We start from the raw sequence: 12255 nt of genomic DNA, 5'->3' as shown, positions 1-12255 counted from the left end.
AGGTGAGCAGGAGATACTGTGAAACCTGTCAAAGAGTCTTTTGATGAATCTGGGTTATGACTCAGAGAGGAATTTCCATGCCAGGTGCTCGCAGCCACTCCAGTCCCACTGATATCCCCAGCAAGGAAACCATTGTCACTGAGGTAGAGTTTGTGGCAACCCCAGATGCCAGCGGGGAGCTCAGACCAAAGAATGAGCATGAGATCATGGGGGTTGTCGCATTTAATCATCGATTCAAACCTCTCTCCAGTACAGTCTGCAGGACACTGTGAAATGTTGCTGTTTCTTGCTTATTTGTATCAACACAGGCTGCGTGATGCTGAGATGTGCCATCAGCAGGGGCAGAGGGTTCCTGGCAGGGGCTTTGCTATCATGATCACAACTTAAAGCAGAGTAAAGATGGATAGTGCAAAAAGAATTCTATAGATCTGGAAAAACATGAGAAAAATAGGAAAAATCTGTTTTCTGGGTCTGTATGTATATATATGTAGAGAAAGAAAACCTGTCGGCTTTGATTATGATGTGTTTCTCTTCTGCACTGTGCTACTGTTCTTATTTTCCCTTCATTTATTAAAAGCCTGCATCCTAAAGGCTCTCTGAAGACTGTGCATTCCCATTTGCACAGCAAGGTGCAGGTCTCAAGGCTGGAACTTAAGCTAACAAGACATTTTTAAATTGCTCCACAGGCAAGGCAGCTCCTTGTCAAATGACAGATGAGGAACATTTTGTGGTTGCTTTCTCATATAAAGAGGCCTGGCAATATTCCTGAAAGCACAATACTTTACTGATCAGCCTAAATGTTTATTGATGTGCAGCTGAAAGACATTATTGTCTTGAATATAAGCATGTCATTAAAAATAGGAGAGACAGTGATGTGTTCTGCCAAAGAGACAGCCAGGAAGGACACTTTAATAAATACACATATTATCATCATTAACAGAAATCTGGGTCACGTGAGGAAAAGGAACACAGTGCTCCATGAAAAGTTACTTGAATAAATAAAGCTGTATTGTGGCAGAGACCACAGTGTACTCAGCACACTGCTTCAAGAGATTTGCTGTTGAGTGGAGGACTGGCTTTCCCAGCTAACCCGTTGTACTGGGACTCAGGAGCTCCTGCTCACACCTTGATCCTCCTGGGGCTGCTGTTGGGCAGGCCCCTAGCTGTCCTCCTTTTCCCCCTGTTTCCCATTTGGTGCCAGACTGCCTGTAGTTGTAGGGAAGAAGGAGGTTATAGGCCTGTCTGGGCTCTCTTTAGTTGAATAATCTATGTGCACCATGTCTCTCAAGAGTACAAATGTAGAGCTGAGTGGCTCAGTCAAGAGAGAACTTCCCACGTTAATAACCATGAAACTCAGAGCTGATCCATCCCAGTTGAAATGTACTACATTTAAATCACTTTTTGCTTCTATTCTTGGCCACTTTGTGGCATTCACCTTCCTTAAGAGCACTCAGCACACCAAGAGAAAGGCAGCGGGGGAGGCAGGACTGATAGGCACCGTCCCTGCCAGCCCGTCCCATTTTGAGTCATTAACCATTTCACTAACATACCACCACCTCACTCCTGAGAATACGCTGAGCTTGGCTTGGCAGGTGAGCCCCGCACTATCAGCACATCCTGCAGCCAGAACAAACAGGTGGAGCCACATTACCACAGGTCCCACCTCCCTGAGGGAGTGCAGTTGGTGCAAGCTGGAGTGTGTGTACCTGAGTGCTGGAGGATGGAGGGGGGCATGCTGGCACAGGGAGGAGAGTCAAAACCAGTGGTGGTCTCCTCACATTTTAGTATTTCATAAGCTATCAGGCTCCAGTGAAGGCTCTACACACACTCTGTGTTGTTAGGACACCTGCTTAAAAAAATCTCATATTTTGCCTAGGAAATGGAAAATCTAGAATTGACTGCAAAATAGTGAGCTAGGTCATTGCAATGTGCCAATCTAAATACTTCACTGATTCCTTATCTGCTGCCAAACCAAAAGCAGTCCTAAATCAGCCCCATGCCTATTGCTAACTATACTACCGACATAGAAAGTTTTGCTGGCTTTAGTTTCCCAAGCTTTTCCATGTGAACAAATAATTTTTCTTTTATCCAAGCTGGTCCTGACACACACTGCAGATTCCCACTTACTCTTTCTTTTAGAGTTACTACCCAGATGACATTTACATCCAACCTACTGGATAATTTTACTCTGGCTCCAAGTTGTTATGCACAGGAGCAGCTGTAGCGTTTCTCAAGCTGTGTGTCTCACAAGCATCCTTAATGAATTGAGTCACTCACATACGTACATGCCTTTCTCTCCACCCACGTAATGAATAGGCTTTGAAACAGTAAACACACACCTTTTCATTTTCTCAGTTTTTACCTCTCTGTCTCACTGTTTTTTGGGTTTTTTTGTTGTTTGTATATGAGAGTGCATTGTTGTGTATATGAAAATCCACTCCTGATTTCCCTGCCAAGTGAATGAAAGAGGTTTTTGTCGCTGGTATCACAGTTTATCTGCCAGGATGTCAAAGCATCAGGTTTTGTGCTCACTCCCTGCCCTTTGCTTCCTTTCTAGGGCTCCACCTATTATAGGGTATTTACCCTTTGAGGTTCTGGGAACGTCAGGGTATGATTACTACCACGCAGATGACCTGGAGCTTCTTGCTAGGTGCCATGAACACTGTAAGTTCCCCTTCCTCTGCAGTCAGTCTCTCTTTGATCTCATTTGTCACTTGTGCAAAACCCTTTACTGTCATCACAAAAGGAATCTTCTTCAGGAGCACCAGGAAATTCTCTCTTCCCATGACAGACTGTCACAGCTAACACTTACCCAGGAGGTTGAAATTCGCCGAATTTTCTCAGATCAGGAACTGTGCAGGTTTCCTAATTTGGCAGATAGCTTGTTTGAGCACAGGTTGTCTGAGATTAATAGATTGGAAGTCAGAATTTCCCCCCCTCTGCTCCCAGTTTGTGAGGGTAGCCCCAAACACTGTGAGTTTTGTTGCTTGTCACAGTTCATGGGTTCTTGCTCTTCCTTCTGGGCTCCAAAGTTAGCCAGGAAGCTCAGCTCACCAAAATGCCTTCTGAGAGCAGCATTTTGATCACCTACTTGTGCAATTAGATGTTGTGAACCTCACTCACTCATTAATAAAATGCTTCTGAAGATTCAGATTTTTTTTAATACAAAAGTAGCGAATGCAGTTTCCCTGTGGGTGAAGGCAGCTCTTGTTTGGTTGACCTGAAATTAAAGCAGCAAAGCAGAAGAGTCCCAGTTCAGGCTGCTTTGTGAGCACAAAGGAAGATCCATTAAGTTCATCTTTCTGCAAGTAGAAACAGTGTGACCTGTAGGAGCCAAGGTACAAGGAGCACTGCACTGGATTATGATGGCAGTGTTTCAGAACCACGTCCTGAAAGCTGGCACTGATGTGAGGCAGGACAAAAGGTGCCTGTACATGTGGTCTACTCTTAATCAGTGTGCTGTTCCTACCAGATGTGAGATGCTTTATCCCCAAGATCATGATTTTCCCATTTTATTAGGTGCATTTCAGACTGAGATGCTAAGCCAGAATTATGTCTGTCCTCCAGTGGTTTTGCATGGCCAAGCACTACAATGAAAAATAACTACATACTTTGTAAAATCCATCTAGGTAATCAGATATTTTGCTAAGAAATATTACTTACAGGTTTCCTGTTGGGAAACTGCTTTTCTCTCTGTTATCTCTGCTTGAAAGGAGAGTTTTGTCAAAAGGAAACAAGGACACCCCAGAGAGTGGAGCAAGTGGGATGCTGTAATTACTCTAAGATGCAGAGCAGTGCAATGCAGGGACCAAGAAACTCCACAGCCCAATGGAGCAAGACCTGCTGCTTCATCTCTGAGTTGCAAACCACCCCCATCTCTACCATGTACCCTCTACCACATATATGTATGAGGTTCTGAAGGACCTAGTAGAGTATGAAGAACATTACTTCTGATTGTCAACTTTCCCTACTCCATTTCCCTGCTGAGTTCTCTGCCCCGTCAAGGCCAAGCACTGGCACAGCAGCTGTCAGGGAGGTGGGTTGCCTGGCTGAGCACACGGAGGAGGCTGTTAAAGGGGTAGATGCAAGTTGTGTCAAGTGCAGCAAAGTGTAGATGAAAATATTAATGGAGCATTTTAATTGCTCTTAAGTACATTGCTTCTTAGTTCCATTTGCTTAAAGAAGTTATCCACTTAACCAGACAGTGTCTTTTTGGTAATGTATGCCTGCAGTTTGATATAGGTACAAACTGTATTGAGAGTGGGTCAGATCATTCAACAGAGAATTGATTTGATGATTTACGTTCCACATCTCTACTAGCTGTGGATTTCTCTTACATATTAAAAGTGTATTTGCACAACACACCTATAGGAAAGAATCTTTTAATTTTACTGCACAGAGAACAAAGTAAGGTGTTGGCAAAGGGAATTAGAGAAGTTGATCAGGACTCTCTGCCAGGACTAGGAGCTGAGGGATCCCGTGCATGGCATGTTAGCCAGAATATCTCTGCTAAGCGGTTCGTTTAAAGCCCACACTGTTAATGCGATCACTAAAGAAGTTACTCCTGATATTTTAACAAAGTATAGGTGTGACAGTGAGCAAAAACACTTGGGTTAGTGTGGCTTGTTTGTCAGGTTGGCCACTCTGGGCAGACATCTTGCCTATTGACAAGTGAAATGGATTTGCTTAAACCACATTCATATATTACTTTAATTAATTGTAAATCCTTTAAGCAAGCGTGTTTCATTTTGTAGTCTCAGGAGTTCAGAACAATTAGTGTGGTTAATGTAGTTGCCCTCATTATTTTCCAGTTGTATTACAGCACTTGAGATTTTTCTGGACATAGGCTGATAATATGTACCAGGTCTGATGTATTTAGGTCATCTCTTGGAAGGAAACCCAGCAAAACTGCTAAAACTCCACTATCTTGTTGGTTTGTACCATTATTGGTATTCTGACCTCACACCTTCAGTGTGTGAAATGCATTCTCATAGACATGTGAAAGGCAAATACTTTGTTTAATAATGTTATTTCTGTTTATTTCAGGGGAGCCCACGAATAAGTTATAACATTATAGCTAGTTATATAATTATACAGCAATCTCAAAATACCAAAGGGCACTCCTGGAAAAGAACCCAAACAAAAGCTGAGTGCATGGTTGTGTATCATCTGTTGTGTTTATAAAGCTCAAAAGCCAATTTGACACTGCCACAGTCTGTGAGAGGTGTGGGGGACTGAATGATTTTTCTAATCACCTTTGCACCAAGAACTCCCTGTTTGCTATAAATTGCTTTATTTTTGTTAAACAGTGATGCAGTTTGGAAAAGGAAAGTCGTGTTACTACCGGTTCCTGACCAAAGGCCAGCAGTGGATATGGCTGCAGACACACTACTACATCACCTACCACCAGTGGAATTCCAAGCCCGAATTCATCGTTTGCACTCACCTGGTAGTTAGGTAGGAGCAAGCACCAAACCCTTCACAAAGTATGTCTCAGTGTTCAGCCGTTACTTTTTCTACTTCTATTTTGTGTTAACCAAATACTTGCTGTGCCTACTGACATGCTAAGATGGTACGTAATTCCATAAAACTATTATGACAAGGAGTATGTATTTTCATTACTCTTTTTCCTTTTTCATCAGCCTGGAAGTCACCATTGGCCAGATTTACCAGTGTGTTACATTCCCTTTTTATGTTTAGTGATGACATGGCCATTGAAAGAATTAAAGGTGTTAAGAATCAGACAGTTTTATGGTCATGAATGGGATCATATATCTCCTACAAAACCTTTTGATCAGGGTTTTAAATATTTATAACTTGAAGTTAGCTGCTGCCTTTCAAGCCTTACTCCTCACCCTCCCAAATCCAGCCCAGGATCCCCCCCTAGTGGAAAGCTGCTTATGATGAGGTGCAACCCTGTTCTGGAAGGCAGTGCATATGTGGATGCTCTATGATACACACCTCCTGGAGGGGAAATCTGCTTGATTACCATTGCCATCTCAAAAAAGACTGTGTTAAGAGTGAGAATATATTTACTAAGGGCTTGAAAAAGATAATTACGTAGTGGTTTGCTCTATTAACTTGAGTAAACTTACTGCTCCCTGTGTATTTCTTTACTGTCAGTAATCAATTTGTGATATTTTTCTGCTCCCCTGCTTTTTCTTGTCAAACATCTGGAAGAGCAAACACCAGTAAACTGGAAAGGCGTGGACCTGTTGGAGTGAGTCAGAGGAGGGCCATGGAGATGATCAGAGAGCTGGAGCATCTCTCCTATTGAGACAGGCAGGCTGAGACCAGGGAGACATTCAAGCCCCTTCCAGTGCCTAAACTACAAGAGAGCTGAAGAGGGGCTTTTTACAGGGGTGTGTAGTGACAAGACAAGGGGAGTGGCTTTAAACTGACAGAGAGGAAGTTTAGATTAGGTATTAGGTAGAAATTCTTCCCTGTGAGGTTGTTGAGGCACTGGAACATGTCCAGAGAAGCTGTGGGTGTCCCATCCCTAGAAGTGTTCGAGGCCAGGCTGGATAAAGCTCTGAGCCACCTGGTCTAGGGGAAAGTGTCTCTGCCCACAGCAGGGGGTTGGAACTAGGTAATTTTTAAGGTCCCTTTCAAACCAAATTCTGTTGAGTCTATGATTCTATGATCTGTTACATGTCAAATGTTAACATAAGCAAATGTTACACAGAGAGATTGCTTCTCAGTTGTGTTGTTTCTGCCATCCTTTAGAGAATTTAGCTCCGCTATAAGGTCTGACTTTATTGTGCATAAATTTGTTTTTTCTAACTGCTCCAGTGCCTCTTAAACCTAATGAGCACTCAGAGAGTCTTTAAAACATCCTCTCTGTTTTGTCCCAGTGGTGAATCATGTGTCATTGTTCACTGTAAAGATTTTATTATTTAAGAGATAAAAAGGTAAATGTACACTTTTAGAGGCACATTCCTGGGGATTCCTGGACCTGGACAGCTGCTGGTTTGTATTCAAAGCTTCCAGTGGAGTGCAGGGTGTTAACTCTGATGCAAGCATGTTGTGTGCACCCTCAGAAAGAGGGACCTGAGCTCCTCCTCCTCAAGGCCCTCGAATAGGGATCAGTGAACTACTGTACCATGTAGGAAAAATTGATTCATGATCCTTATCAGGTTAGAAAATGAATGTACTCCTGTTGTGGCAGTTTACCTGCACAGAAGCTGTAGGGTCACTTTTCTGCCTTATTATGTTCAATGGGAAACTCCTTTATTAGGAAAATTGTACTGAGGACAAAGACACCTATTTTGTCTTCAATAGCCAACTGCACTTTGCTTTTAGATTAGTTTCACTTGAAGGCATCCAGGGCCAAAATTTGCAGAGGAGTGTCCACTCTTGTGCTTGGAATGATTAGTGCAGTTAGTCCTACAGGCTCTGTAGTCCTGGCTGCAGTGGAATGTGACCCTGCCCTGTTCTTTTGACCTGTGGAATTACTTACAGACTGTGAGGCTCTATGTGATGTTCTTTTAACTACTTTCTCTATTGAGAGAGTGTATGTGTTTGTGTGTTGTGCAAACCTTGGGACTTAACATGAAAACTTCATAGTGGCCTGTGTAGTAGGATAGTTACCATACAGTAACCAGTATCTAGACTGAAAAACTGGATTTGAAATTGGGTTTGGGTTTTTTTGTTTTTTAGTTATGCTGAAGTTCGGGCTGAGAGAAGGCGAGATCTTGACCTTGAAGAGTCATCAATTGAACTGGCATCCTCTTCTCTAAAGGTACCATGTCCCTTCACAATTGAATAAGAAGGTGTTTAAACCAAACTGAGCAATTGCTTACCAATCTGAGGAAAAGATTTGTTCTCCTTCTCCTTTACTCCCATCTCATTCCAAGCCTTCAGCTGGGTTATGACTCAGGCAGACCCTGAGTTTTCCTCTGCATAGCTCTACACTGCCCATCTTGGTTCAGGCTAGGCTGGATGAGCTTTGAGCAACCTGGTCTAGTGGAAGGTGTCTCTGCCCTTGGCCTGGGGATTGTAACTGGATGATCTTTAAAGTCCCTTCCAACTCCAAGCATTCTCTGATTCTATAATAACTGCAAATTCAGCAGTTACATTGCTCTGTTTTACTCTGTGTTGTCTTTCTGAGACTGTTACACAAACAACAGGTTAAACTGCCCTGGCTAAGAGACAGAAAAGCAGAGCTGGAGATGGAGGCTGGATTGCTGTGCCTGTCATTTTTAGTAAGATACAGAGGATCCAGGTGCAGGACAATATTACAGGGTACCTGTTTTGCTAGTGCTAGCTCATCACTGATACTCAGATAAAGAGTGGAAGTGAAGGGAAAAATGCTTATCCAAGATTTCAGTTCTATTGCTGGATCACATCAAGTATAGGATCATGACCAGAGCATTAATTTCCATGGCTTAAATCAGTCTGGCATCTCAACATGCCTGCCCAATTAACAAGATCATTTTAATTACTTTCAAGTTCTCCCTCTTAGTAGTTTACAGATAAGACCAGTCATTTCAAGTGGATTGTTGTGTAGTTATCATTCCATTAGCTTCACTGCTCTTCAAACATTATTTTATGGGAGCTCAAGCTGTTCTCCTCTGTGGACCTGCTGCCCCCTTCCTGCCCAGAACAGCCTGCTGGGAGCCAATGCTCCCCAGGGAGCAGCGAGAGGGGTTGCAGCTCCCAGCATTGCCCACCATCTGGCCACCTCAGGCGATATTTGCTGGAGGTTCTCCCGGCGCTGCAGGTGGTGTCCCATGCCACTGCTCCATGTCCCTTCCCAGTCATCTCTCTCCATCTCTGCAACGGATAAAACCATTCCCCAGCCAGTCCCTCCTGCTGCCTTCATTCATTCCCCCCTGCCACCATTCCCCTGTGTGCCACAGCCAACGAGCTGTGACATTGCTGAAAAAATTGGACAGAAAGAAGCTGACTATAGAAGCTCTGAGGGTGGGGAAGCAGGAGGGCGGCAGCTGGAGCACAGGCAGCAATCCCCATGGCGTTTGTCCCCTCCAGCACTGCTCACTGCCATCAGAGGGGTGTCCCAGCCCCACCCCAGCCGGGGTGCCTCGGGCGTGATTCCAAGGGTCCTGTCTACCTGAAGACTTTAGGGTGAACTCAGAGGGGCAGAGCGAGCAGCGTTTGGTGCTGCACACCCAGCCTGATGTTTTGCTCTGCAAAGAGAGGCTCAGGCAGGTGGGGGTCCCCTCCAGTGCCGTCTCCTCCTGCTGACGATCTCACCGCTTGTGCTTCTCTCCCCGCAGAGCCACAGCAGCTACCTGGATGTGGGGCAGTGTGGCAGCAGCCAGGACGCCAGCCGGGAGGGAGTGTCACTGTCATCCCACAGCTCCCGGCGCTCCTCGCACACCGCCCTCTCCGACTCCACGTGTAGGTGCCAGAGAGCCTGGGCACTGCCCGGCGTGGGGGCAACGAGTGGGCTGGAGGGTAGAACAGCCTCCAGAATACTGGGGTTCGGCTAGAAGTGACTGAGTCGGGGTGGGAGGGGAATGCTCAGCATTGGGACCAACATACAGTGTCATATCAAGTTATGGGGCAAAACCAGAGCCACGGCCACGTGCCACCTCCTCCCTGTGAGCCCACTGCTAGTGTGAGAGCAGCTTTCCCCTGGTCTGTCACCAGCTGAGGGTCATGGCTGTTTACAGTGGCTCATTGGACACGAGGTGACTCGCTCGGTTGACTGAGCCCCTAACCTCACTGACTAAAGTTTTATTTTGGGGTAATATAATTTTATTATGCGGTCTCTGATGCTTAATCCCTGTAGAAGGATTTCTTCCTTGCTGGAATCTTCATCCCAGCCCACTGTATGGGTGACCACAGTGCCCATACAGGGCTGTGTGTAGGAAAGGACTCAGGAGGCTTTTCTTGAATTACTTGCTGTGGGGTGAGTGGGAATCTCATCTGGAAACACCCCTGGAGGGCAGACTGAAACGTGGGGTTAGAATCAGAAGGGACCCCAGCAAGTCATGCAGGAAGCCAGAGGGGCCACAGGGAAGCAGTTTGGGACCCACTTTGGCAGCTTTTGGGTCACTGCTCATCTGTGTATGCAGATCTCAGGGTTACCCAGGGCACCCAGGCCTGGTTCTGCTGTACCAGTGAATTGTCTCTTTTCCAGCCACGTCATCCATGCGGCGCACAGACACCAGCACTCCCACCCGGCCGTCAGTGCCAGGGGGTCAGGCAGAGAAGGCAGCCCTGCGACTGGCATCAGTTGGAAGCGCTCAGGTCAGTGGCCTTTCGGAGGCTGTTAAAGAAACCTTGATCTCTTCCTCAGAGATGCTGGATCCCCCACTGCGAGTGTGCTGGGATTTCCTGGGGCTGTGGGGAGCACCATTGGTGGCAGAGCCAGTGGAAAGATGCCAGAGGCTCCTCTGCTGCCTCCTTTCAGGATTCTGTTTGCTCCTTCAGGCTAAATGCCTTCTCACACTGCCAACCCGTTTTTCTTTCTGTTTGTATCCATGAAATGGGCTTTATCAAAAGTGGATGCTGACACCAAGGACTTGCAATTAGCAGGGGCATGCACAAGCCTAAATTCTCCCTTCAGACTCGTTCTCAGATCTCTGCATGGAGTTGTCTAATTCCCTGCACTTGTTTATTCCAGTATGAGCTGGTATAGCACCAGCTCTGCACTAGAGGTGCTATGGACCTTCAGTAAGGCAAAGTTTTCATTTCTAGGGCATAGCCACTCCTCAAGCCCCTGGTGAACACCTCCCTCAGCACCCTGTGACTCAGCTGACAGTCCCCTCCCAGCACCCTGTCATGGTACGTGGTTTATCTTTGTTAAGTGCACTGGTGTGACCAGTCAGTGGGGCAGCCTTGGTGGCTCTGGTTCAATGCCCTCACCTTCCTACTGGCTTGTCCTGGAGTGGGGACAAGCTTGTGCCCTTTCTGTTGCTGTTACTGAGATTTACCTGCAACCAAATTATTGCAACCACTTATTTCAGAGAGCAGATAGAGCAGCTGGGACACCCGAAGAAATAGCATAGAAGTTTTACACTTGTCAAAAGCACTGGAGGTCACTGAAGGCTCCTCCCTGAATCTGTAGTGACTAACTACAGGCTGATACGGTGCTGAAGTTTTATTCTCCTGGTAAAGGATGGGGATTTCATGAAAGGTTTGAGTTAGGCCAGGAAAAGAAAAAATAAAACCCATGAGAAAAATATGGGAGTCATGGACCCTAACGATGAGGTCCATCCTCACAGGGCTTTGTTGTCAGTGTAGGAATTATTCAGATTATAAAACAGGAATTTAAGATGGTCAGTGTAGGTGTGAAGGGTGGATCCCCAGGTGGGATTGCAGTGTAACTTGGGCCTGACATTTGACAAATATCAATAGCAGCACAACTGAAAGCCCAGCTGGGAGGTGTGACAAGGGTTTGGATGCGGTGGCCCAAAACCAGCAGTTGTGTTGCCCATGCATAGACACTGCATCTGTGTAGCAATTTAATAGGCCAACACCTGGAGGGAGGCTCTGAGTGTGAGCCAGATGTGCTGCTGTGCTGGAACTACTGTGGTACTTTGGTTAAATATGCAATTGCCATTTTTTGTCAGCATTTTTTCTATGGCAAAAGCTGAAAAGCAGTACTTTTTTCTGAAGCCAACATCACTGTGAATGTGAGTAGCAGGACTGGTCCTACCCTGTGATCCTTTTTCTCTGTTCTCTGCAGCCAGTGTACCATTTCCCAGCCCAGCTGGGGATGATGCATCAGCTGAAAGAGCAGCTGGAGGAGAGGACTCGCATACTGCAAGCTGACATCAAGACACAGCAAGAAGAGCTCCACGTCATCAAGGAACAGCTCCAGCTAGTGCAGGACTCCAACCTGCAGGTACTTGCTGCCCCAGGGACTAGGGCAACCATTTGCTTTTCCTTTGAGCACATAGATCAATAGCAAAATTGTCTGTGACAAAAGCATTCAGAAATGAACTCTGGACAAATTGGTAATTTGGTCTCAGATATGGGAGTGATGTCTCCCAAGAGATGAGTATTGGGCTAAGTATTGAATCAGTAATATTCATGATATAGAAAAAAGCAAATCCAAATTAATCCCAAGTCCCATCTGAACAAAAAGCTTGGTGGTTCGGTGTCTGATTAGTGCTGCTGGATCTCCAGTGCCACTCCTGAACAACAGAGCAGACACGGTGGAGCCAGAACAGTCATGGGTCTGAATAAATATTTGACACAAGCTAACATTTGATTTTCTATTACTCATGGCTCACTTTGCCCTTGGATTTAGAGATGTTGCTGCTGCAGTGCTATTTCTTC

At 45.6% G+C, this 12255-nt stretch overlaps 1 protein-coding gene across 9 annotated transcripts in view; it reads left to right on the top strand.

Annotated features, from left to right (window-relative positions):
- PASD1 (PAS domain containing repressor 1) overlaps positions 1-12255 on the top strand; it is a 104857-nt gene that overhangs the window by 84241 nt on the left and 8361 nt on the right. For 8 of the 9 annotated variants that reach the window (XM_071569540.1, XM_071569544.1, XM_071569545.1 and 5 more), the window contains 7 exons: positions 2558-2664; positions 5310-5457; positions 7660-7741; positions 9240-9363; positions 10109-10218; positions 10669-10755; positions 11660-11818. In XM_071569540.1, the coding sequence (XP_071425641.1) occupies positions 2558-2664; positions 5310-5457; positions 7660-7741; positions 9240-9363; positions 10109-10218; positions 10669-10755; positions 11660-11818 (817 nt within the window). The remainder of the gene's footprint in view (positions 1-2557; positions 2665-5309; positions 5458-7659; positions 7742-9239; positions 9364-10108; positions 10219-10668; positions 10756-11659; positions 11819-12255) is intronic. The other variant, XM_071569547.1, reaches the window with a different exon arrangement.

The sequence above is a fragment of the Pithys albifrons genome, chromosome 14 (genome assembly GCF_047495875.1).
Source record: "Pithys albifrons albifrons isolate INPA30051 chromosome 14, PitAlb_v1, whole genome shotgun sequence".
In the NCBI taxonomy this organism is placed as follows: Eukaryota; Metazoa; Chordata; class Aves; order Passeriformes; family Thamnophilidae; genus Pithys; species Pithys albifrons.
This window is presented reverse-complemented; position numbering and strand designations above follow the sequence as displayed.